Here is a 23,422-nt window from a genome sequence, read left to right as displayed (position 1 = left end):
AGTGGTGGTTGCTGTCACACCAGAGGCAGCTGCTGGCAGCTTTGTTCACAGACGTGTTCCAAATAAAGGTTCATATTGACTATTGGTCAGGAAACCCAAACTACTCTAGAAAGGTCAAGCAGGAAGGTATGCCGTGCAGTAGACCAGAGGCTTCCAAACCCTTACCAGGATAATACAGTGGTGGGCGCAGCAAAACCAGGGGCAGCTGCTGACAGCTTTCAGAAAATTAGGCCATGTGAAAAGCTCAGGAAACTGCTGCAGATGGGCTGGAGGCTCTGTAGGAGCAAGGAAGGTGAATTTTAGAAGACTGCTCAGACGGTGACATCTGCCCAGTGCCACAGCCTTCCTCCCATCCCTCTCCCACTCCATCTAGAGCCATTTAGAGGCCTCGCTCGACTCTGGTAGGGGTGAAGTGATGCCATTCCTTCTGTCTAGGGAGAGCAGGCACTGCAGGAGCAGGACGTGGTTCTTCGCTGCCAACACAGCCCAGCTCTGGGACTGAGCAGCTAGAACTGATCCACAGTGGTGTGAAATTACACAGAGAGAAGTAAATATGAAAGATACTCATAAATTAAACTTTATTTTTACCTATAGACTACAAAGCAATTGGCAAGATAGGAGAGGGGACATTTTCTGAAGTTCTGAAGATGCAGAGCCTGAGAGATGGAAACTACTATGCATGTAAACAAATGAAGCAGCACTTTGAAAGGTATGTGCCCGGGCATGCTCTAGACTGAGCAGGTATGTGCCCGGGCATGCTCTAGACTGAGCAGGTATGTGCCCGGGCATGCTCTAGACTGAGCAGGTATGTGCCCGGGCATGCTCTAGACTGAGCAGGTATGTGCCCGGGCATGCTCTAGACTGAGCAGACACAGGTTGGAATCAATAAGGCATCTTAATGTTAGTGGGAAGACTGTATGTAATAGTGTGCGGATATAACCAATGTCTTGGGACAGCTAAGATTATGAGCTAATGTTTAGTACATTGGGATTTTCTTTTATCCAAGTTCGCAGTAATGCCAGTGACTAACACGTACACTGTGCATTGTAAAAGTGTGTTATACTTCACACAGTTTGTGTATGATGGGTTTTTATAAGTCAAACCTCAGTGAAATATTAGAGTTCCTTGAAATGTATTTACATAAATCAATTAATGTATTAATATGTAGGAAAGATAATCTCTAGATTGGAATAGAGAAGTATATTCCCTGGGAGTGATCAGCTGCTGTTTGTGGAAAATGGAATTGTAGTCTAGAAGTGTAGTGTCTTTTTTTTTTTTTTTCCGGAGCTGGGGACCGAACCCAGGGCCTTGCGCTCGCTAGGCAAGCGCTCTACCACTGAGCTAAATCCCCAACCCCGAGGCTTCATTTTTATATAATTTGTTATTTATTTTTATTTTGTGTGTATAAGGGTGTTGCCTGCATGTATGTGTACCATTTGCACGCAGTGCCCGTAGAGGCCAGGAGAGGACGTCAGGTCCCCTTGGAACTGGAGCAGAGACCGTTGTTAGCTGCATGTGGTGCTGGGGACTGAACCTGGCCCCTCTGGAGAGGACCGTTGTTCTCTTAACCGCTAAGATATCTCTCCAGGTCCTGGGGCAAAGGTCTCAGGCTGGCTTTGTCTGCATACAGCTTCTTACAGTGTTGGAATTGGTCGACTTCTTGGGTAGTGTCACACCAAGGAGTCAGACACTGCTGTGTGATGTAATGATTGCTGACCTCATTGTAATAAAAAAATCTTGCAGTAAGAGGGTTTATGCCCAATGGATTTGTTTTTATATCAAAGAAATTACTATTTCGAACATCCGAAGAAGTTATGAAGAAAATTTGGTAACTCCTCCATAGTGAAACAGAATTTTTTCTTCTTTTGGTTATTTTATTGTTATTATTTATTTTTTAGATTTATTCTATGTGTATAAGTGTTTGCCTGTGTGCATGTAAATGTACCACATGCACACCTAGTACCCACAGAGGTCAGACGAGACTGTGAGATCCCCTGGAACTGGAGTTATGGGCAATTGTGAACCATCATGAGGGTGCTGGAAACTGGGTCCCAGTCCTCCGTGGGAGTAGCAAGTGCTCACAGCTGTTTTTCCAGCCCCTGCTATCGTCGTTGTTATTTTGTTTATGTGTGGGAGTGTTTGCTTGTGTGTACGTCTCCATCCGTGTGTGGCTGATGCCTGTGGAGCCAGAAGAGGGGCTCATGTGTCTCAGAACTGGAGTTACAGGTGGTTGTTGACCTCCCACAACACCATCATTGTGACGTCTTCACTTGACAGATCTCCCTTTTCCTGTTAGGAAAAGTGCATCAACACTCAGTACATTTGTACAGTGTCTTCCCACAACAGAACCACATGGGAGATGACAACTTCTTCTTCCCCTGGGAATATCCATCAGGAGCATGGATGTGACAAAGAAAGCATCCATACAGTTCTTCTGTTCCTTCCTTTCACCTTAGTTTATTTACCTTACCTTCCCTACCCAAAAATATATCCCGTGTGTCCCTTGGAGGACGGTCTCCAGGGTGTTCTTCGGAAGTCCAGCTTTGTTGTTTTGGTTTGGTTCAGTGTCAAGACAGGGTCTCACCGTGCAGCCTTGATTGGCCTTGAATGCACTGTGTAGACCAGGCTGGCCTGGAACTCAGAGATCCGCCTGCCTCTGCCTCCTGAGTGCTAGGATTAAAAGTGTGCACCACCATACCTGGCTAGAGCCCCAACAGGATGATATCTAGATTGTATATAAGGCTTCTAAGAACATGTTAAAGGTAAGCTATTTCCTTTCCTCTTCCTTTTCCCCTCCTTTCCTTCCTCCGTACTCTGACAGGGCCTCAACGTACCCCATCATAGCTGAGCTCACCATATAGCTGAGGTTCACCCCTGCATTCCAAGTACTGGGACTGAAGGGACACATCACCACTCCCACTGTTTTCTTTATTCTGAGATTTGGGGACCTTTTATTATGAACGTTTCCTTCTAGGAGGGACGACAGTGGGCCTCTTTTGTAAGCATTTTGGACATGGGATTGCTTACAAACATTTTCAGGGCCAGTGAGATGGCTCAGCATCTAAAGGGGCTTGGTGCCAAGCCTGATGACCGGAGTTCAGGCACTGGAAATCACATGGTGGAAGGACAGAACTGATCCCTCCAAGTTGACCTGTGATATAACAGAGGTACATGGACATGTGTTTACACATACATGCATACACACACACACACACAGACACACACACACACACGATGAGTGGAATAACACTAATAATAAGGCCCCTTCCTGATAAGTCATTTCTGTAGGCTACACTGTGGGGAGGAAGGTGTGTCTTGTATTTTTTAAGAGATTTATTTTTATTTATGAGTACACTGCAGCTGTTTTCAGACACACCAGAAGAGGGCTTCAGATCCCATTACAGATGGTTGTGAGCCACTATGTGGTTGCTGGGAATTGAATTCAGGACCTCTGGAAGAGCAGTCAGTGCTCTTAACTGCTGAGCCATCTCTCCAGTCCAGAAGGTGTGTTTTAAAGCATTTGTTGTGTACTTTGCTGTGGCCAAGGATGTTAGTGGGGCAGAAGGGACTCAGCTGGGACCCATGAGCAAATGTAAACACATGAATCCTGAACAGACCGTGCTGAAAGCTGCCATCCAGGTAGTGAATGACCACTGCCCTGGGACTCCTGTGGACAGCCCTCTCACCACATCCAGACCTGCCCGAGGGCTATGCTAGTTCAGCCTGGCTCCAGACTGTGGCCTCTGCTTTTTCTGGTTGTTGTTGGGAGAACATGTTGCTAACACTTTGAATACTGTGCTGGGCTGGGGAAAGAAACATGGAAAGGCAGTCAAAAATACACTTAAGACTATAGCAGGCTTCTACTGCTGGTCCGTGGGAGAGCAACTTAACCACTTAGGCTTCCAGCTGATACCTAGCTCTTAGATGCTGCTACCTGGGAGACTTTGTCCTGGGTCCTTTTCTGGACAGTAAACCCATTTCAGAGGGAAGGGCAGAACTGAACCATGTTACTGGGAGATATAACTTCTCAGAGTCACTAGGCAGCATGCTGAGCTTTCCACAGGAAAAGTTGGTAGAACAGAACAGAAGTTAGTCAGCTGGGGGCTGGAGAGATGGCTCAGTGGTTAAGAGCACTGTCTGCTCTTCCAGAGGTCATGAGTTCAATTCCCAGCAACCACATGGTGGCTCACAACCATCTGTAATGAGATCTGGTGCCCTCTTCTGGCCTGCACGTCTACGTGCAGGTGAACGCTGTATACATAATAAATAAATCTTAAAAAAAAAAAAGTTAGTCATTTGACAGGAAGATAGACATAGAAGTTTCTTTTGGCATCTCAGCGATACATTGGGCATCTGGCTAAGTGTGACCCCATGACTCACCATGGGGCGGTCTCTTGAAAAAACTTTCTGTAGAGGGTAGCAGTGGCCAACCTCATGCCCTTGCACTGGTTTTGCTGGGCTTTGAGGTCTGAGCAGCACCAAGCACCATAGCAGAGCACAGTAGCCATCATTAAGGAAAACGTGGTGTAGATCACCTGACCAGAGAACACCTGTCACCAGCTCAATGGGATGCTGAGAAAACACTCCTCATAAGGAGAATGGCATGTCCCAGAACTTTGAAATGTTGACTTTCAGCTAGTGTGGACCTTATCTAGTTGGTTAGTTCTCACAAATGGATTAACAATTTTTATTTATTAACATTAATAAATCTTTTCAGGATAGGGGATTTAGCTCAGTGGTAGAGAGCACTTGCCTAGCAAGCGCAAGGCCCTGGGTTCGGTCCCCAGCTCTGAAAAAAAGAAAAGAAAAAAAAATCTTTTTTCTTTTCTTTTTTTTTTTTTTTTTTTAGATTTTATTTATTTATTGAATATAAGTACACTGTAGCTGTCTTCAGATACACCAGAAGAGGGCACCAGATCTCATTACAGATGGTTGTGAGCCACCATGTGGTTGCTGGGATTTGAACTCAGGACCTCTGGAAGAGCAGTCAGTGCTCTTAACCACTGAGCCATCTCTCCAGCCCCAAAATAAATCTTTTCGGGGCTGGGGATTTAGCTCAGTGGTAGAGCGCTTACCTAGGAAGCGCAAGGCCCTGGGTTCGGTCCCCAGCTCCGAAAAAAAGAACCAAAAAAAAAAAAATAAATAAATAAATCTTTTCAACACATTTAATTAGAATTGTATATGTTTCTGTGTTTTTGCTATGCAAAAGAAACAACCAAAAATCCTTTTATGATACTAGATGACAGGGATTTTAACCCTACTGAACGGAGCTCCCTGTAAAGGGAGTCACACAAACCTTCATAATGCCGAGTTCCTGGAATAACGGGGATAGCAGTTGCCTATTCCCTACAGTCGTCCAGTCCAACTTCATCTAAATCTGACCACTGCTATGCATATTAGGAATTTTGTTCAGGAGGCCAGGTGGGGGTTAATTAGGCTCAGGCTCGAACTGGGTTAATGTGTGTGATAAACACCGTGGTGTGCGGTGTGAGGTGTGAGGTCTCGGATGTTTCACATGTGTCTCATGCCTAGCACATGTCTCATTCCCAGTACCAGGAAAAAAAATACAAGAAAATAAAATAAAAGCCCAAACCTTGAATTTTGTAAGATAATGAAGGCGTATGCCAAATTTATAATTAATTTCAATTTCTGAGGGGAAAAATAAAAACTTGGTTAACTGCCTGAAATACAAGTGAATGAGGTTTTACATGTTGATCGTGGAAAATGAATATGATTTCATAACTCTGATTTTACAGTTGGCCTAATTAGTAATTAGTTGTGCCTTTCTGCTCACATCATAGTATTGAGCAAGTGAACAATCTCCGAGAGATACAAGCACTGAGGCGCCTGAATCCGCACCCGAACATTCTTACGTTGCATGAAGTGGTTTTGTAAGTATATTTGAGCTTGCAAAGTTACCTAAAGTAGACAACTGGATACTAAAGATTCTGTTTCTTTATATCCTGGTTATTTGCTTTGTAGCTGAGAGAGCGACAGTTACCTTCAGCTTAGGCAGATTTTTATTCGGGGAAATCGTGTCATTCCTAAGGTGAAATGCCTTCATTTCGGTGTGCCTGCGTTTGAGAAGCCTGTGTCTTCAAGGCTTGGCTCCTGTAGCTCGGTCATCTCCATGCCTCGCTGTGGCTTACTCTCTCATGAAAGCACAGCCCCTTCTTATCATAAGTGATGTAGTTCCTTCTCACCTGTGTTCATAGAGTAGCTCATGTAAAGTTTGCTTCTTAGTCAAGACGGCAGAGAGAGCGCAGCCACAGCCGTGGGGCCCAGCCCTGCTTCTCTTCTCTTCAACACATATTAACATTGTGCTCCTAAAGTAACTGGGCTGGGAAGTCAGGCTGCAGGGCCTGCACTCTGTGGGTCAGTGCTGCTTTGCCACTCTGAGAAGGCGTTCCTAGGTGTAGAAGCCAGGCTACAGCTCTCAGGGAGCCCAGCCTATCATCTGACACCTAAAGTGTAGTAGGTGTCAGTCCTGGGAGAGAGCAGAGTTTAAAACCAAAATGACAGGTCTGGTCAGAGCTGTGTGGCCTCTTGGCCTGCACTCCTTTGAAGTCAGCTCAGCATTCATTTGTGCTGAGTACAGCACCAAGGTCTCTGAGCCCAGGACAGGCTGCCTAGGCAGAGGGAGCCCGGCAAGACAGACTGGAGATGCACAGAAAGCAAACTTTCCCATGCCTAGGGTCTGAATGAGATCAGGAGAAGCTTGTGGTGGTCCAGGGCCTCTGACTCACTCAATGTCAGACCTGGACATCACGTGGATGAAGACACTTGTCTCTCTTTTCTCCTCTGCTTTTTTGGGGGGTATCCCCTTATCATAAGTTATCCCAATTATACTAAGGTAACATAGCCATTCAAAACTAAACATGTCGCCGGGTGCAATGGTGCACACCTTTGATCCAGCACTTGGGAGGCAGAGGCAGGGGGAGCTCCATGAGTTCAAGTCTCTGTGAGTTTGAGGCCAGCCTGATGTAGACAGTGAGTTCCAGGACAGCCAGTCCTATACTGTGGAGAGACCCTGTCTCAGAAGGCAAAGCTAACAGAGAAAGCGTATGTGCAGTCACAAAGTGTGACCTCAGCTCACATTCCTGTCATCCTGCTTAGCAGCTCCCAAGGTCTGTTGTTGTTTCTGCTGGAATTAATGTTCTCTTTTCATGAAATACTCTTTTCAAGGTGCTCTTAGAGCTCTTCTTTAGAATTTTAATAGTATTTTGGATTAATTTTAGCCTAAATATTGATTTGAAGTTAAAACCTACATGCTGTTTTTAATAATTTATGGCCATAATGGCCTCTTGTAGGAATGACTTATTTACCAGAAATGTGTGCAAATGTTTATTAAGAGCTTTGACTATATTCTGATTAAGTCAAGAAAAAGAACTTAAAACCTGCTTTCTCCTGCAGTGACAGAAAATCTGGGTCTCTTGCACTAATATGTGAACTTATGGACATGAATATTTATGAGCTAATACGAGGTAGGTGAGTGCTGTGAAAGGTAACCTGAGATGATCTTGTAACAAATGGTGGTGGTCGCATGTGTCTTTTAGTCACTGCAGTTCTGGAGTGGCTCTAGACCTCTAGGCACAGGGAAGTGTGCAGTACAAAGCTGCCAACTGGGCCCAGAAGGCCTTGTTCTCACAATGTCTTAGGGACGACCAGAGCCACAAGCCTTTTGGGAGTCTCGGTGGTTTAGATGAGGCTAGTGCTAAAGGCAAGTCCTCCTCACAAGGTTTTCAACGCTGCTGGTAGTTCTGGTCTGTCTCCCTCTCCTCCATCACCTCTCCCTGTTTCCCTCCCTCTCCTCCCTCTCTCCCTTTCTCTCTCTCTCTCTCTCTCTCTCTCTCTCTCTCTCTCTCTTTCTCTTTCTCTCTCTCTCCTCCCTTTCTTCCTCTCCCTTTCCTTCTCCCTCTCTCCCCTCTCATTTTTTTTTCAAGATGGGGTTTCTCTATATAGCCCTGGCTGTCCTACAACTCTCTCTGTAGACTAGACTTGCCTTGAACTCACAGAGATCTAACTGCCTCTGCCTCCCAAGTGCTGGGTCCTGGGATTAAAGACATGTGCCACCACACTTTGTCCTTGCAAGTTGCTTCTGAACTTTGAAAGCTATGGATTTACAATGATACGCCCTAATAGAAGGTTGTGGCTTTAACGTGAATGCTCAGAGTTTCCACAGACCAGGGCCTCTTTTGTCTGCACTGATCTAAGTTGTGCCAGCCACAGCAAGTACCCCAGATATTAAAGTCAGGAATACACAGCTGGTGGCATTTATTATTGAAGTACATCCCATGTCCCACGGTTAGGAACACATGCAGGCAGATGTCTCAGGACTGATGAAGTTGCGGGCTCTCTGCAGCTCATCAGTCATCTGTGACTGTCATCTGTGACTGTCCACACTGCTCCAGTGCTGCTGTGTTCTGTTAAGGTTTGTTTCATGTATGTGAGTGCTTTATCTGCATGTATACCTACAAGCCAGAAGAGGGCATCAGGTCCCACTACAGATGCTTGTGAGCCTTTTGGGAATTGAACTCAGGACCTCTGGAAGAGCAGTCAGTGCTCTTAACCACTGAGCCATCTCTCCAGCCCTCAGGTGCTGTTCTTAATATTGATAGAAATGCATATAGAAATCTACCCAATGTCTCCCAGACTCAGGCCTACTGCTCATGTCCCACTTTAAAGACGAGGAAATGAAAGCCCAGAGAAAGAAGCAACTTGCTCAAGGCTCCCCACCTGTAAGTGGGAGAACTCTCTGGAAGTAAGCCTGGCTCCCAAGCATGTGCATGCTGCTGAGGCACACACTGCCACTGGCTCTGTCTCTACCCTCTCTGCAGATGAGCTGACAGAAGGCTGAGGGCGTAGTTAGCAGTCTAGGGTAAAGCTCCTCAGGTAGTACAAAGCTGGCACTGATCCCAAGTCTGTGAGTCCTGGCGTGACTGGGGTTTTCAGTGAGGACCTCTCTGGACTGTTTGTTCTTGTGATGATGGTGCAGACTTCCTTACTGAGAGTTTTCAGTCACTAAAGCTTTTGTTTCAAACAGCAGGTCACATGACTTTAATAACTGCTTCCTCTGGCCATTAGAGCGCGCAGTAGCCCTGTCACACACTAAAGAACAAACACGAGCTAAGGGCCACAATCATGCTGGCTTTAGTGAGTTGACACTCACATGTACCATGTGTGAGGTCTGGGATGGGCGAGAATCTGAGAAGGTAGAGACTCAGTACCCTACGTGTGGTTTTGACATTCAAGATGTACGTAGTCTGTTAAAGAAACAACTAGAGGAAAGTATCCTGTGGCTGGTTTTCCTCTGTCCAGCAGGTGCCGGAGAAGGCAGGGCTGATGAGAGCTGGGGACTCCAGGCTTACCTAGACTGTGGCAGAGTCAGATAAAGGCATCAGCAGTCCTTCCACGGGCTGCTGTGGTAATACAGCGGACACAGGATTGCCCTGTAGAGATTGTATCCTGATGAGGAGAGAGCCTCTGGAGAAAGTCTAGTCAGGCTTGGAAGCAGGATGAAGGGCGCTGGTAGCTAAGCCGCCTGTACCCCGGCTGTGCACTCTTTGCAGCTGGTCCCTCCGTCCTTTTGAATGCTTGGTCTCCTAAACCTTGAGACCCGCAGTGGCAACAGCCTGTGTTTACCTTATTTCTAGAGGAAGAGGCTGGCTCCGAATGCCCTTCAGACGGCCAGGCAGCTCCCCTTGCTTGGTGGCATGACCGTGTTGCTTTAGGGTGGTAGCTTTCTGGGGCTGTGTGCGTGGAGCAGCATCCTAAAAGGAGTCCATGACATTGGGAGAATGAAACGAGAGAGCAAAGCAGAGTTGGCTTGACTGTTAGGTCATACTGCGGGAATCTCAGGAGGAACAATGGTGCTTTGTGGTTCACCAACTTGAAGCCGAGCTGAGTGCACTCCTCATCAGATGGTCCCTGAGGACCAACAAGGAGGGAGATGTGGCCAATTCAGATCCTGTGTTCAGCACATTCAGTTCTACCTTTATTAAAAGGACCCTTCTGTTTTCCTGAATCATCTCTGTACATATGTAAGAAGGGAAACAGCTGTTAGCTATGTTTTGTATTATATTTATAAAAATCCAGGTTATATATTTGTGTGCCAGGCAGTGGTGGCTCAGGAGGCAGATAGATCTCTGTGAGCTTGAGGCCAGACTGGTCTACAGAGCTAGTTCTGGGACAGCCAAGGCTACACAGAGAAACCTTGTATCAACACCCCTCTCCACACACACACTGCAACAACTGCTTTGCATTTTAAATTATTTTCTCTCTTTGTGTGTGTGTGTGTGTGTGTGTGTGTGTGTGTGTGTGTGTGTGTGTGTGTGTGTGAGTGTACACTGAGCCATGGGTGTGCAGGTTGGTCAGAAGAGGGCATCTGATCCCTTGCAGTGGAGCTGAGGTTTCAGGCTGTTGTGAGCACTTGGCTGGCTGCTGGGAGCTGAACTCTGGTCCTCTCTAGGAGTGGAATCAGGCTTAACCACTGCGCTGTCTCTCCAGCCTCGCTGGCCATCTTGGTTACAGCATTCCCAGTAGGTTTTGACCGTCTGACTCAGCATGACAACATCTTTGTTTCCTTGACTGTTGGGCTCTGCCGTTCGGGGTGTGTGAGGCACACAGCACTTGTCACCGGGCAATGTTCTTTCTGAAGCACTGACACCATCCTTCGGGTTTTGTGGCTGTTTTTTCATGGGCCTGTATTATTATGCAAACGATGGGTTTCATCCATGTCTGTAATGGGTTTTGATCTAATTTGCCTCTCTACCATCACTTTCCCTCTCTCACTCCTGCTAATCCATCCTGTTCCCACCACCCCTCTTCCTCTTTCACCCCTGTTTAGAAAATACTGGTTTGCCTTATGTGTATGAGTGTTTGCTTGCACACGTGTGTGTATCATGAGTGTGCTTATTTCTTTCTGTGTGTGAGACCCAATGAGCTTAGGGTTGCTTATAGGAGCCTGGATGGAGGGTTATCTACAGGAGCATGGGCCCTTACTGGAAGACACACCGCTGAAGAAAATGTCTCCATTAACTGCCTGTAGATCCTGAGGGAGGGATGGGGCTCCGTGTGGTCCATTTCCTTGTTACAGAGTGTTGACAGGCCCAGCTTCTGGAAGTCTTGTGTAGGTGACCACAGCCACTATAGGTTCAGCAGAGCAGTACACTGCCGCGCCTGGAAAACAGTATGCCACAGCACTCTAGCCCGTCCTCGGGTTCCTCACAACACACACACACACACACACACACACACACACACACAAACACACACAGAAACACACAAATACACACAACACACACACAAATACACACACACAGCACACACACATAACCACACACACACATAACACAAACACACACAGAAACACACACACAAAAATACACACACCACAACCACACATAACCACACACACAAACACACATACACACATAACACACACACACACACACCGACCCTTCTGCAGTATCCCCTGAGTCCAGGAGTTGTGTGTTCTCAGCACCTCACCAATTGTGAGTTTGCAGCCCTCCGTTGGTTAGGAGCTTCTGGAAAGTGGGGTTCAGATCTCCTATGGTATGAGACGGCATGTGGGTCAGAGTCCATGCTCAGCTGTGTGCTCCTGATATCCTCGTGGAGAGCTTGTGGTGTCTACCTCCAGTGGTTGCCTTGGGGCTTAAATCCTACATAAAGTGTGGAGAGCAGTGCCCACCCATGTCTCCATGTCCAGCCTTGCCCCTCAGTTTACAGTGTGTGGTATAGTTCCTGAGTAGTCAAGAGTCTCCGTGTGCAGTGCGCTTCTGCCTTTGATCTCCTCTCCAGTGATCCAAGCCCTATTTGAGAGGTAAAGAAATTGAATTTCAAACAAATTCCATTTTCAGTTGCCTAAGACAATGTACTTGCAAAGCACAGAACTGGGAGGACTCTGTCTGTCCTTAGTTTGCCCTGGCTGATGAGAGAGAGTTACCCAAGATCATTTAGGCTGTTCTTCTCGCCTCTGGTCTCTGGTCTCAGGTGTGGCTCTCTGGCTTTTTTGTTTTTCAGAGCCTTTTGTGAGATACAAGGTGTTCCGTGGATCACACAGAGGCATGTGTGTATACACACATGCAGTGGGCATGACCTTTGGGCCTCCAGTATGGAGAACCATTTGGCTGTGCTATGCTGAGACCAGCACTTGACCTCCAAGCCTGACCAGAAACCCAGACTTGCTGGAAGACAGGGCCTTTAGTTATAATGCAGGCCAGGTCCGCTGCTTACTCACATCAGTGAGGCTGTGTGCGACATCCCATCCAGCCTTCCGAGTGACTGTGCTCACTGAAAATTGACTTGCGCAGACTCGAGTTATACAGATGAGGGAAGAGGCTTCGGGTTTGTCACTCATCCCGCAGACAGGACGTTCTCTAGTGGTTGCTCATTGTCTTTCTTTTTTTCTGTTTGTTCTAGACTGTGTGAAAGAGGAAACTGGTAGGAAGCAGACATACAGTGGGCCTGGGGGACTGGGACTGCTGGGATGACTTGGGTAGTAGTAAACCCATTCCTTTCCAGGGCGTGGACTCTCACTGTCTAGATCACTGCTCTTGCACTGTTCTTCCAGTGCCCCCCTCTCACGAGGACCCCTCCTAGGGATGGACAGGGAAGAGAGCTGGCCACCTGGTCACCTGGGCTTGGGTGGAGACCAAGGAAGGGGGGCGGGGACTGATTAGAACTCATGCTGGGGCCCAAAGCAGCTAAGAAATCAGATTCCTGGACCCTGTGCCCATGCTTAGGACTCAGTAGACCTGAGTGTGGGCCTTAGCGTCCACTTCCTGACGCTACCGTGGTGATGGTGCACAGCACAGACTTTCCTAACAGTGACTCCCGAGGTTCACTTGAGATGATAACGCCAAGATCTGGATGTAGGCCGCTGAGATGGCTAAACAGGCAAAGGTGCTTGCTGCCAAAGCTGTGGACCGGCCTGAGTGGGAGACTTTCAAGTCGTTCTCTGACCTCCACATGCTCTTGTGGCATATTTGTGTATACACACATACACATACACAGTCATACACATAAATAAATGTGAATTTAGAGAAAAGAATTGGCCAGATGTGATGGCCTAAGCCTTTAAACCAAGCACATGGGAGGTAGAGGCCTGGCCTCCATATTGAGTTGTACGCCAGCCAGGGTAATACATAGAGAGACCCTGTCTCAAAAAAACAACCCCCCCCCCACACACACTCACTCATAAAAGATTTGGCTATGCAGACACGGCGGCAGATGCGCTCCCGTAAGTGAGTGGAGCAGCATGGAGGCAGGTGTGAACCGGGACTCTGGAGAGGGATAGGATGAGGGGGATTGTGAGGAGCGGTCAGCACCAATTCGTAATCCCAGGGCAAGCCTGAGGAGAGCCCAATGCCAGCTGCTGTGAGGGAGATGGAAGGTCCTTGCTCAGGCCATCCTGAAACATGGAGTCTTCCTCCCCAGTGCTTGGGACTGTCTATTTGTGTCATTATACGTGGATCTCCATTTTCTATACATAGAAGAAAGTTTTTGACACAGGTCTGACTTTATAGTCTGAGCTGGTGGCAGCCTTGCCTTAGACTTGCAAGTGCTGCAGTTAAAGAAGTAAGACACCATTACGCCTGGCTCTGTGTGTGTGTGTGTGTGTGTGTGTGTGTGTGTGTGTGTGTGTGTGTGTGTGCGCGTGTGGTGTGCATGTGTGTGTGCGTGTGTGTGTGTGTGTGTGTGTGTGTGTGTGTACCGAGGGTCTAAGCATGCTGGAAGGGATGCACTGATGAACTACATCTCTGGCCACACACGTAGTAGGTCATCAAATCCCTAGGCCTGGGAACACTAACAGAATCTTAGTTTTAATTAACTTATAAACATTTGTTTTGGAAGAGTGTTTTGCCTGCGTGTGTCTGTGTGCACATGTGATCCGGATGCAGATGGAAGGCAGAAGAGGGCGGTAGAGGACGTGGACCTGGAGTTAGGATCGGTTGTGAACAACCATGTGGGTGCAGACCAAGGGCAGCAGTGCCTTTAACCACTAAGCAGTGTCACCCCCCTTATATTCTTTAAATGTATTTTATTTTATGTGTGTGTGTGTGCGTGAGCACATGTGTGTGCGAGTGCATGTGCGCGTGTGTGTGCGAGTGTGTGTGCCTGAATGAATGTATTTGGCCTGCAGAGCCCAGAAGAGGGTGTTGAGTCTCCTGGAACAACTGCCCAGTGTGGTGCCAGAGCAGGAAGTGCTCTCAACTGCTGACCATCTCTCCGGCCCTGATTGTTTTGTAATTCCAGGAAACTAGAATGTCATGTGAAACAATACAAGAAAAGGTTATGGGACTGAATGAGAAGTTACTGTACTTGGAGGTCGTTTTTTTTTTAAAGATTTATTTATTTATTTTATGTATGTGAATACACTGTAGCTATCTCCAGACACACCAGAAGAGGGCGCCAGATCCCATTACAGATCGTCGTCAGCCACCATGTGGTTGCTGGGAATTGAACTCAGGACCTCTGGAAGAGCAGTCAGTGCTCTAACTATCGAGCCATCTCTCCAGCCCTTGTACATGGAGATCTTAAAACTAAATTATTTTCTGCTTCTGAGCCAGCACTGCTATATAGCTCAGTCTGGCTTGGGGCTAATTATGTAGTGTAGGCTGGCCTTGAACTTGTGGCGATTTTCTCTCCTCCTGGGCTCTGCAATTGCAGGCTACTATCTTCAGCTGGCTTGAGTTACTCTATGATTTGTTTGTTTGGCATCGTTTTTGAGACAGGGTTTTATTTAGCTCAGGCTCTCCTCAACTCACTGTGTAGCCCAGGCTGGCCCTGGGATCTGCTTTTGTGCCCCTACTTTGTGAGTATTAGGTTAGGCCTGCAATTGACTATTTTCTTTCTCTTTGTTTGTTTTTGTTGTTTGCTTTTTCAGGACAGGGTTTCTCTATAGCCCAGGCTATCCTGGAATTTGCTCTGTAGACCAAGCTGGCCTTGAACTCAGAGCACTGCCTGCCTCTGTCTCTAGAGCATGGGGTCTAAAGGTGTGTACCACCACCCTGCTAACGGTTTTCTATTTCATATCATAAATACTCTTTTTTAGCAGTTCAAAGAAAAAAACAAATATATTTACTAAAAATTATTAAACATTTTAAACTAACAGTGTCAAATAGGGAAAGAGTGAATGAACCATGATCCTGTTAAAGAGTTGAAACTTAGTGTACAAATGTTCACCTTTCACAATGAAATCAAGGGAAATGGGACCCCTTTGGGAAACAGTCGGCTGTCGTGCCAGCAATTGAGTGCCATGAACTGCGAATTTGGACTGGAGAGTCTCTGAGAGGAAGAGCTTCTGTTGTTCCTCCAGAGGACCCGAGTTCAAGCTATAAGGGCTGCCTATAATTCCAACTTGAGGATATCCAGGGCCCACACACCTCACTCACTCGCAACCTGAGTCCAATTCCTGGGACCCACGGGATGGAAGGAAAGACTGACTCTCACACGCCGTCCTCATGTGACATTCCTGTGCCCTCCCCAACTCACTAAGTAAAGGTGTAAGAATGGGATGGCATCTTTACACTGTTTCCTAAACGTACTCCAGTTATTTTTCACTGGGGAACCTAAGTTGTCCCATGCTTGCTCTTTTGTTTTTAGAGAGGAAGGAGTCTTTGAGCTAAGGTCTAGTGTAATTCAGTCCAGGATGAGTTTTGTACAGTGAAGAATCACCTTGAACTCCGTCCTCGGGCTTCCGTCTTCCAAATGCTGCCCCTGCCAGCTTGACCACAGTGTGAAAGTCAAAGACTTTGGGTTTATTATAAAGGTGTGCATGCGTGGCCCTGGTAAACACTGGCCCATTTTCTTGTTGCGCAGGGAGAAGACATCCGTTGTCAGAGAAAAAGATCATGCACTACATGTACCAGTTGTGCAAATCGCTGGACCATATGCACAGGTAGCTGGGAGGGCGGCTCCCCAGCCAGCCCACAGGGACATGGCTCCAGGCGGAGGCTTTGGAACTGGAGGTGCAAGTCATTCTCTCATTCTGTCTTTAATACTCAATGCAGAAACGGGATATTTCACAGAGATGTAAAACCAGAAAATATACTAGTAAAGGTAAAAACTTTTATATAGAAAAGTTTTATTTTGATATCAAAATAAAGGTAGACTATAAAGTTTTAAATGTCTTATTTTTCTAGGTTTGTATTTTATTTTTAATGAAATGCATGTGTTAGACGAGTGTGGGCAGGTGCAGAAGTGTAGGTGCCCATGGAAGGGGTAGACTGTGAGAGCCTTGGACCGGAGTTAGAGGGCTGGGAGCTGCTGTGTGGGTGCTGGGAACTGAGCCCGAGTCCTTGGCCAGAGCAGCACACACTCTTAAACACTGAGCCGTCACTCCAGACTCAGAATAGGAAATGTGATCCACTGGGTCCCAGATAACTGGAAAATATGGTTTGGGTCTGAGTTTGTGCCCTGGCCTGGGTTGTCAGGCTTCACCCTCCATGTTTGTAAAAGGCTCACTTTAGCAAGTGCTGTCCGCACTGTTAACATTCCTCTTGAAGGATGCAGTATAAGGCATCAGTCCTTCTCAGCAGACTGTGACTCCCTGCAAATAGCCGTTCTCCTTGCTGAATGTCAGTGTGGGAGAAGAGGAAGTCCGAGGCCCTCCAGAATTGAGATTTCTTAACCTTGAGCTCTCTTCAGAAGTCTCCTGTGCTACCCAAGCTTAAAGTGTACCTCGTGTGGATTCTCTATTTGATTCGCCATCAGGAGAGTCCCCTTGAGCCACATGGCTGTAGGAAGCCTGTGCGCAGTGAGGCTAGACCTGAACCCCTGAACCACCTGGGACAGATGGGCTGGGTGCTGCTGTGGGAGGCTGTGCCTTGGGTGCTGCTGTGGGAGCTGTCTGCGATGGGTGGTGCACTTGTCTACCTCCGAGCAAGGGGAGTTTGTGATGCATTCTGTTCTTCCAATAGAGACTCTGAAGCGCTTACAAAGCCTCACAGTGTGTGTTAGGAGTTGCTTAGCTGCTGGGATTTTCCCAGAGTTTGTACATTTGAAATGGTCTGTGTGGCAGTGGCTACAGACTGAGACAGAGCCAACCCTAGTCTCTCTCCTTTGCAGCAGGATGTCCTGAAACTAGGGGACTTTGGGTCGTGCCGGAGTGTCTATTCCAAGCAGCCCTACACAGAGTACATCTCAACCCGGTGGTACCGGGCCCCAGAGTGTCTCCTCACTGACGGGTTCTACACATACAAGATGGACCTGTGGAGCGCTGGCTGCGTGTTCTATGAGATTGCCAGGTAGAGCTGGGCCAGCACCTGAGGCTGAAGTACCTTGCAGGGCGACGTGGGCAGGTCACATGGTGGGGTTGGGTGAGGCACTTGGCAGCACCTTCCTTTATACTCTGAGGGTACGGCCATCCTGGTTTCTGCTTGGTTCCTACTGCCTGGCCTTCCTTCAGCAGGCAGATGGCGAGGATCTCACCTCACCTCTTACCAAGCACTCGCCCTTGTTGGCCTCACCTGGGCGGCAGCAGCAGCAGCAGCAGCCCCATGGCAGGGTGGGGCTAGGGGTGGGGCTTGATGATGCAGTGACTACAGACAAGAGCTCAAGATCAGAGATCTGCTATGGGGAAGTGAGGGCAAGTGGCGCAAGCCACTCAGTGTGAGCACGAGGCTCCTTCTGGCATAATTGGACTTTTCTTTTTTTTCTTTCTTTCTTTTTTTCTTTTTTTTCAGAGCTGGGGACTGAACCCAGGGCCTTGCGCTTGCTAGGCAAGCGCTCTACCACTGAGCCAAATCCCCAACCCTATAATTGGACTTTTCTAGAAAGCCCAGCCCATTCTTCCTCTGACCTTTTGGCGCCATTCCTGGAAGAGGAATGGCTGAGCACAGCCTGAGCGTTTGTTGCACTTGGAGGTGTGTGCTGCCTCTAAACTGGCCAGGGGAGGGGAGGGGGTGACAACCTCGCCTCTTACAGCAGCTCTTCTATGGAGGTAACAGCACAGGCAGGGACCCAGGGGCCACCCATCCCTACCTGCCCTAATGGCTGCCGTGGAACCATGGTGTGGTCATGCACTTCAGGCCTTCTTTGCCACTAGTGCTTGGGTACTGATGATGTCGTTGGGAAAGCCCAGTGGTGACTTTACTGAGGCTGTAAATGACAACAGACAATTCTGTCACATGCTGAGATTCATGAGTTAGTTTGGAAGGATATTAAAGGATAGAGAAGCAAGTGCACAGCAGCCAGTGATGTCTGAGCAGAGTGCCAGCTGGCCTCAGGCGAGCCACTAGTCAACCTGCTGGGCTTTGCACACTGTCTCTCCCGCAGGGCCGTTCTTACTCTCATAGCATCCTCTTTGGTCGAAGAGCTAGAGTCCCAGAGCCAGAGTTGTATTTGAAGTTTTTGTTGTAGCCCAGAACATAGATTGGGTTATTCATATATGTCTATTTTGTTTTTTCCAAGACAGGGGTCTCTCTGTGTAGCTCTGTCTGTCTTGGAACAATCTGTTGAGTTTGTCTCCTAAGAAATACTTAGGGGACTGGAGAGGTGACTCAGAGGTGGCTTAAGAGCACTGGCTGCTCTCCCAGAGGTCCTGAGTTCAGTTTCTAGCACCTGCATGGTGGCTCACAACCATCCATGATTCTAGTTCCAAGGGATTTGCTGTCCTCCTCAGGGCGTCTCTGAGCACCTGGCGGGCACGTGGTGTACAGGTAGCCAGGAAGGCAAAATATCCATAGATAAGGTAAAGAATAGTAAAACATTTACGTTTAAACATATCCTCAGGCCCAATACAGAGCAGCAGCAGTCTGCAGGCCAGAGGCCGGCTGTGTGTCGGGCCAGAGGCCAGCTTGTGTCAGGCTTGTTTCTAGGGGCTGAGCCCCTGGGGAGGCCTGCCCCACTGCAGCACCCCTGTGCCCTTGCAGCCTGCAGCCCCTCTTTCCTGGTGTGAATGAACTGGACCAGATCTCAAAAATCCACGATGTCATCGGCACCCCTTGTCAGAAGACCCTCACTAAGTTCAAACAGTAAGTGTGGTGTCCTGGGATACTGGGGTAGACTCACTGTCTTGGGCCCAGCCTTTCTACAGTAGGGCCGGGTAGGACAGAGGAACAGTTTCATCACCCCCATGGCATTTTCTGGGCCACCCACTCATTTGGGCTTCTGTGAAAAGGGAGCCAGCCATCTCTTTGGGGGGGGTGGTGAGGTGCTCAGAGGTGGGGGGCCCTCATCCTTGAGTCACAAAAAGCTCTCCTAGTCTCTCGGAAGGCCTGGTGTTGGGACTTGTCCCCAGACTGCGGTCTACTTGGGTCAGAACTGTTGCCTGGGTCAGAAAAGCTGACTCCCTGGGCCACCAGCCAGCAGTCAGGGTGACAGTGAGGCCCAGCCCTTGCGGCCCTGTGGCAGCCTTGTTTGATGAGGCTGAGGCCTGCAGGGAGGGCAGGGCCTGCTGGGCCAGATTGCCCAGAAGTCCCTGGTCTAAGATGGTCAGTAGAGAAGCCACCTTTAGTTGTCGTCATGCAGGAAGGCAAGGTTTCTGCTGTCACAGGCGACAGCATCTTTTACACTTAGAGCACACACGTCTCTGCTTCCTAGGGTTGTTGGAGTAGTTTTAGTTCACAGTGGAATTGAAGAGGAAACCCGCCCCTTGCTCAGCTTCCCTACGGGCTAGGGGATGTGTGCTGCGCTGGCAGTTGGATCTGTGCTGATGACTGGGCTCTCCCGGAGCCATTGGCATTGTGTGTTCTCTTACCCCTCACCCCTTCTAAAGCCTTGATTGCCTCAGACTCTGTGTAGCCTAGGCTGGCCTTGCATTCCTGATCCTTACCTCCCTATCACAGTGACTGTAGGCTTGTCCCACTATGCCCAGCCTAACCTGCTCCCTTTTGGGTTGTGAACCCTTCCCTTCAGTGTGGGCCCCTCAGAGTTAGGGGATGACCACCAGTTCTCTCAATGGCATGATGATTTATTATCATTGGGCTTTCAATACAGGTCGAGAGCTATGAGTTTTGATTTTCCTTTTAAAAAGGGATCAGGAATACCTCTACTGACAACCAATCTGACCCCGCAATGCCTCTCCCTCCTGCATGCAATGGTGGCTTATGACCCTGATGAACGAATCGCGGCTCACCAAGCCCTTCAGCACCCCTATTTCCAGGTGCAGAGGTAGGATTTCTCGATGGCTGCTGAGTGATGAATGGGAAGTCTTGGCCTATGAGACCCATGGGGCAGTGACAGGCTTGGGAACAGCGCTGTCCTGACAGTGGCCATTGCCTTTTGGGGCCGTCTCTGTGATGCAGTTAGCCACCTCCTGCTGGCCCAGGGGCAAAGGGCTGTGTGGCTGCTGTTTCTCAGTGTCAAGTCTGTAGTGGATGAACCCCTAGAAGAGCCTGGCACACATCCGGGATGGACAGGGCAACAACACTCATTTTCTAGGGGCACGTCTACCACCCAGCTCTAGGAGTGTCTGCAGTGCTCGAGGCATCAACTCACACATCAGCACACTCCTGACTGGACTGTGGTCCTAGGAAGGCTCGTAAAGAGCACATGTTAAGACCCCGTTCGCTCCCAGCCCAGACAGTGCTGGGTTGTTACAGAGGGAAGAGGAGGCTGCTTCTAGCTCACGAGGAAAGCAGCACAAATGGCTCCTCTAATGGAGGACTGTAGATGCAGGAAGCAGCTGCACCTGGGAGCCATTAGTGGAGGTGGCCACGCTCATCTCCTCCCTGTAGGGCAGCTGAGACACAGACCCTGGCCAAGCACAGAAGAGCTTTCTACCCCAAGTACTCCATGGTGCCAGAATCATCCAGTCACAACTGGTCATTCTCAAAGGAGGGCAGAAAGCAGGTATGAGCTGAAATACGGGAGCTGGGTAGAGACTGAAAGCCTTCAGGTACTTGTGTCTGAGGCCACCACACAGTTGTGGAGAGTGGTGTCACATTTGTTCCAGAGGGCATCGTGTCAGCCGAGGTCTGAACACTGTGCCGAGGTCTGTGCTACTATGGTCTCGGCTTAGGAATGTTCTGATTGCCCTGTGGGACCCGGATCTAACTCCCCAGGTCCTTTTCTACCCTGCTAGCTGCAGACCCATGGCTGACGTCACATGTGAGCAAGCCCAGAGAGGGGACCCTTTCATGGTATCTGACCTGATGACCCTGTGCAAGTACCTGTTCTGGGCCAAACCTTTTGTGGTAACACCGGCCTGTATCCCGAGAATGAACCTGTCAGGATGTACTAAGAAGGCACGGTAGCCGCTAGCCATAACTGGTGAGCATGGCAGGCCAGGGGAATGCAGCAGCGTGGCCAACAGGACTGTGCGTGCTCCTGGTCAGACATGACAGCGTCACTGTGCAATGTTTCCACCTCTTCACCATCCCCTTGCATCCTGACGTGGCAGCCATTAGCTTAGTTCTGCCAGTGCACAGCGTCGGGCTAGCACCCAAGCTCTGCCAGCACATTGTTCATTTTCTTAGCTGCCTACCAGTCAGTTGTCCTCCCACTTCACTGACCGTCCGGGGCAGCCAGTGTCGGTCAGAGCCTGCCCTGTCCAGTGCAGAGCGGAGGCAGGTGCACTTGTGCAATGCCAGCTCCCACTCCCTCCCAGACTTGTCTTCTCCAGGGCTTTCCCTCCCAGGGGCCCTGCAGCTCCCTCAGCTCCCATTACCACAGATGGCCTCCAGACTGCCCTCTCAGCCGCACCACCCTCTGCCTCAGACTTGTCTGCTGGTGCCTTCCATGGTGCCCTGCCCCCAAAGTATAGTCACATCCAAGGTGGGCCTGTCTCCCAGCTGTGTATGTGTGCCCCAGTCCTTCGATGAGGGCACCTAAGGTGGCAGAGCTTTGTCCCTGGGAGCTGCACACGAACATGTATTCCACATTTGCTTCACATGCTAGCAATGTAGAGGAATTCCTTTCAGTACTTAAAAAATGCAGAAGCTATCAGGCATGATGGGACATGCCTTTAATCTCGGCATTCGGGAGGCAGAAGCAAGCAGGCAGATCTTGGTCTACATGGTGAGTTTCAAGCCAGCCAGGGTTACCTGGTGAGGCCTTATCTCAAACACAAACAATGCAGAAACCAATTTTACCCTGAAGCTACCAAAGCCTGCTGGGGTAGATGGACTGGTTAGAGCTGCGGTTAGAGCTGCAGCGGCTGGTGGCCCTGGGGCATGCCCTAAGCCTGCCTCCTGCCAGCGCACTGTGAGCTGGCTGGAGCTTAGCCGCACTGAGGCCAGCGCCTTTCCTTTCCTTGACCTGATTCCTGCAGGGCAACTGATGAGTGTTCTGTTTCTCTAGCAGCCCCTGAGGCAAGAGGAGGGCCGTGCCAGGCGACAGGGGCCGACTAGTCTGACGGAGCTCCCCAAACTGAGGCTGTCTGGGATGACCAAACTGTCATCTTGCTCCAGTCCTGCACTGCGGTCGGTGTTGGGCACTGGGGCAAATGGAAGAGTCCCCGTGCTGAGACCCCTGAAGTGCGCTGTCGTGAACAAGAAGGTAGTACATCTCTAGCTTCTCTGGGGCTGCTCTTGGGCCTGGCCTTGGCCTCCACTCAGTGCCTATGGTTCTTCTCCACCAGACAGACACTCAGAAGGACATCAAACCTCACCTGAAACACTGTCACCTGCCCACGATCAACAGGAAAGGGGGAGAGTACTGAACAGCCCACCACCTGGCCATCCTCTTGGACAGCAAGGGCTGGCACTGTGGACAGGCTTAGGCCTCTGTGGCCGAGGGCGGATGGGCCAGAGGACGCTCATGTGCTGCTGTTCCTCACAATGCTGGTGGCCCAGGACATGCTGCCCTGCAGCCCGTCTCTATCCACAACCTGGAGCCATATGTGTTTGCAACTCCAATGCAGCTGTACTGAATGTTTCAGTTTAATATATTTGTAAAACCACCTCATTCAAGGATTCATTTCATTTTTTAAATATTATTTATTTAATGTATATGAGTACACTGTCGCTGTCTTCAGACACAGCAGAAGAGGGCATCAGATCCTATTACAGATGGTTGTGAGCCATGGTTGCTGGGATTTGAACTCAGGACCTCTGGAAAAGCAGTCAGTGATCTAACCACTGAGCCACCTCTAGCCCTACTTCATTTTCTTACTGTGAGGCTCGAAGCCGACTCTACATGAATAGATAGGATGCGGCATGGGAGCTCATGCCTATAACTCTTGCCTCACTGGGGAGGTAGAGGAGGAAGAGCCCAGCCTGGGCTACATAGTGAATATCCCTGCCTCAAAAAGACAAATAAAAGATTGACCAAAATCTGTGAGGAGTGACGGCGGCTGTGCCAAGAGGCGGCTGTGCATGTTGCACCTCGGTGTTTTCCTGACAGGACTGGCAGGTGTTCCGGACGTTGTGGCTGTGGTATCTCGGGATACTGGTGGACACTGAATTCCACTACACAAGGTGCTGTCACAGTAGCTCATCAGAACATTCTCCATTTA

The 23,422-nt window shown here is 49.0% G+C and overlaps 1 protein-coding gene across 25 annotated transcripts in view; it reads left to right on the top strand.

The window, feature by feature from the left end:
- Positions 1-22,872, top strand: part of Mok (MOK protein kinase) — a 30,877-nt gene extending 8,005 nt beyond the window's left edge. Inside the window, exons 2-12 of one of the 25 annotated variants that reach the window (NR_172487.1) lie at positions 595-709; positions 5,802-5,891; positions 7,414-7,484; positions 15,844-15,922; positions 16,035-16,083; positions 17,092-17,270; positions 18,897-18,998; positions 20,000-20,136; positions 20,703-20,817; positions 22,267-22,464; positions 22,547-22,872. Coding sequence is in view for 22 of the 25 variants with exons in the window: in NM_001395110.1 (NP_001382039.1) it covers positions 595-709; positions 5,802-5,891; positions 7,414-7,484; positions 15,844-15,922; positions 16,035-16,083; positions 17,092-17,270; positions 18,897-18,998; positions 19,963-20,136; positions 20,703-20,817; positions 22,267-22,464; positions 22,547-22,627 (1,253 nt within the window). In the remaining 3 variants the exon portion in view is untranslated. Of the gene's footprint in view, positions 1-594; positions 710-750; positions 774-5,801; positions 5,892-7,413; positions 7,485-15,843; positions 15,993-16,034; positions 16,084-17,091; positions 17,271-17,724; positions 17,889-18,896; positions 18,999-19,962; positions 20,137-20,702; positions 20,818-22,266 lie in introns of those variants that run through there. The other 24 variants (NM_001395110.1, XM_063262136.1, XM_063262137.1 and 21 more) reach the window with 24 other exon arrangements.
- The last annotated feature ends 550 nt before the right edge of the window (positions 22,873-23,422 follow it).

This window comes from Rattus norvegicus, chromosome 6 (genome assembly GCF_036323735.1).
Source record: "Rattus norvegicus strain BN/NHsdMcwi chromosome 6, GRCr8, whole genome shotgun sequence".
Classification (NCBI taxonomy): domain Eukaryota; kingdom Metazoa; phylum Chordata; class Mammalia; order Rodentia; family Muridae; genus Rattus; species Rattus norvegicus.
This window is presented reverse-complemented; position numbering and strand designations above follow the sequence as displayed.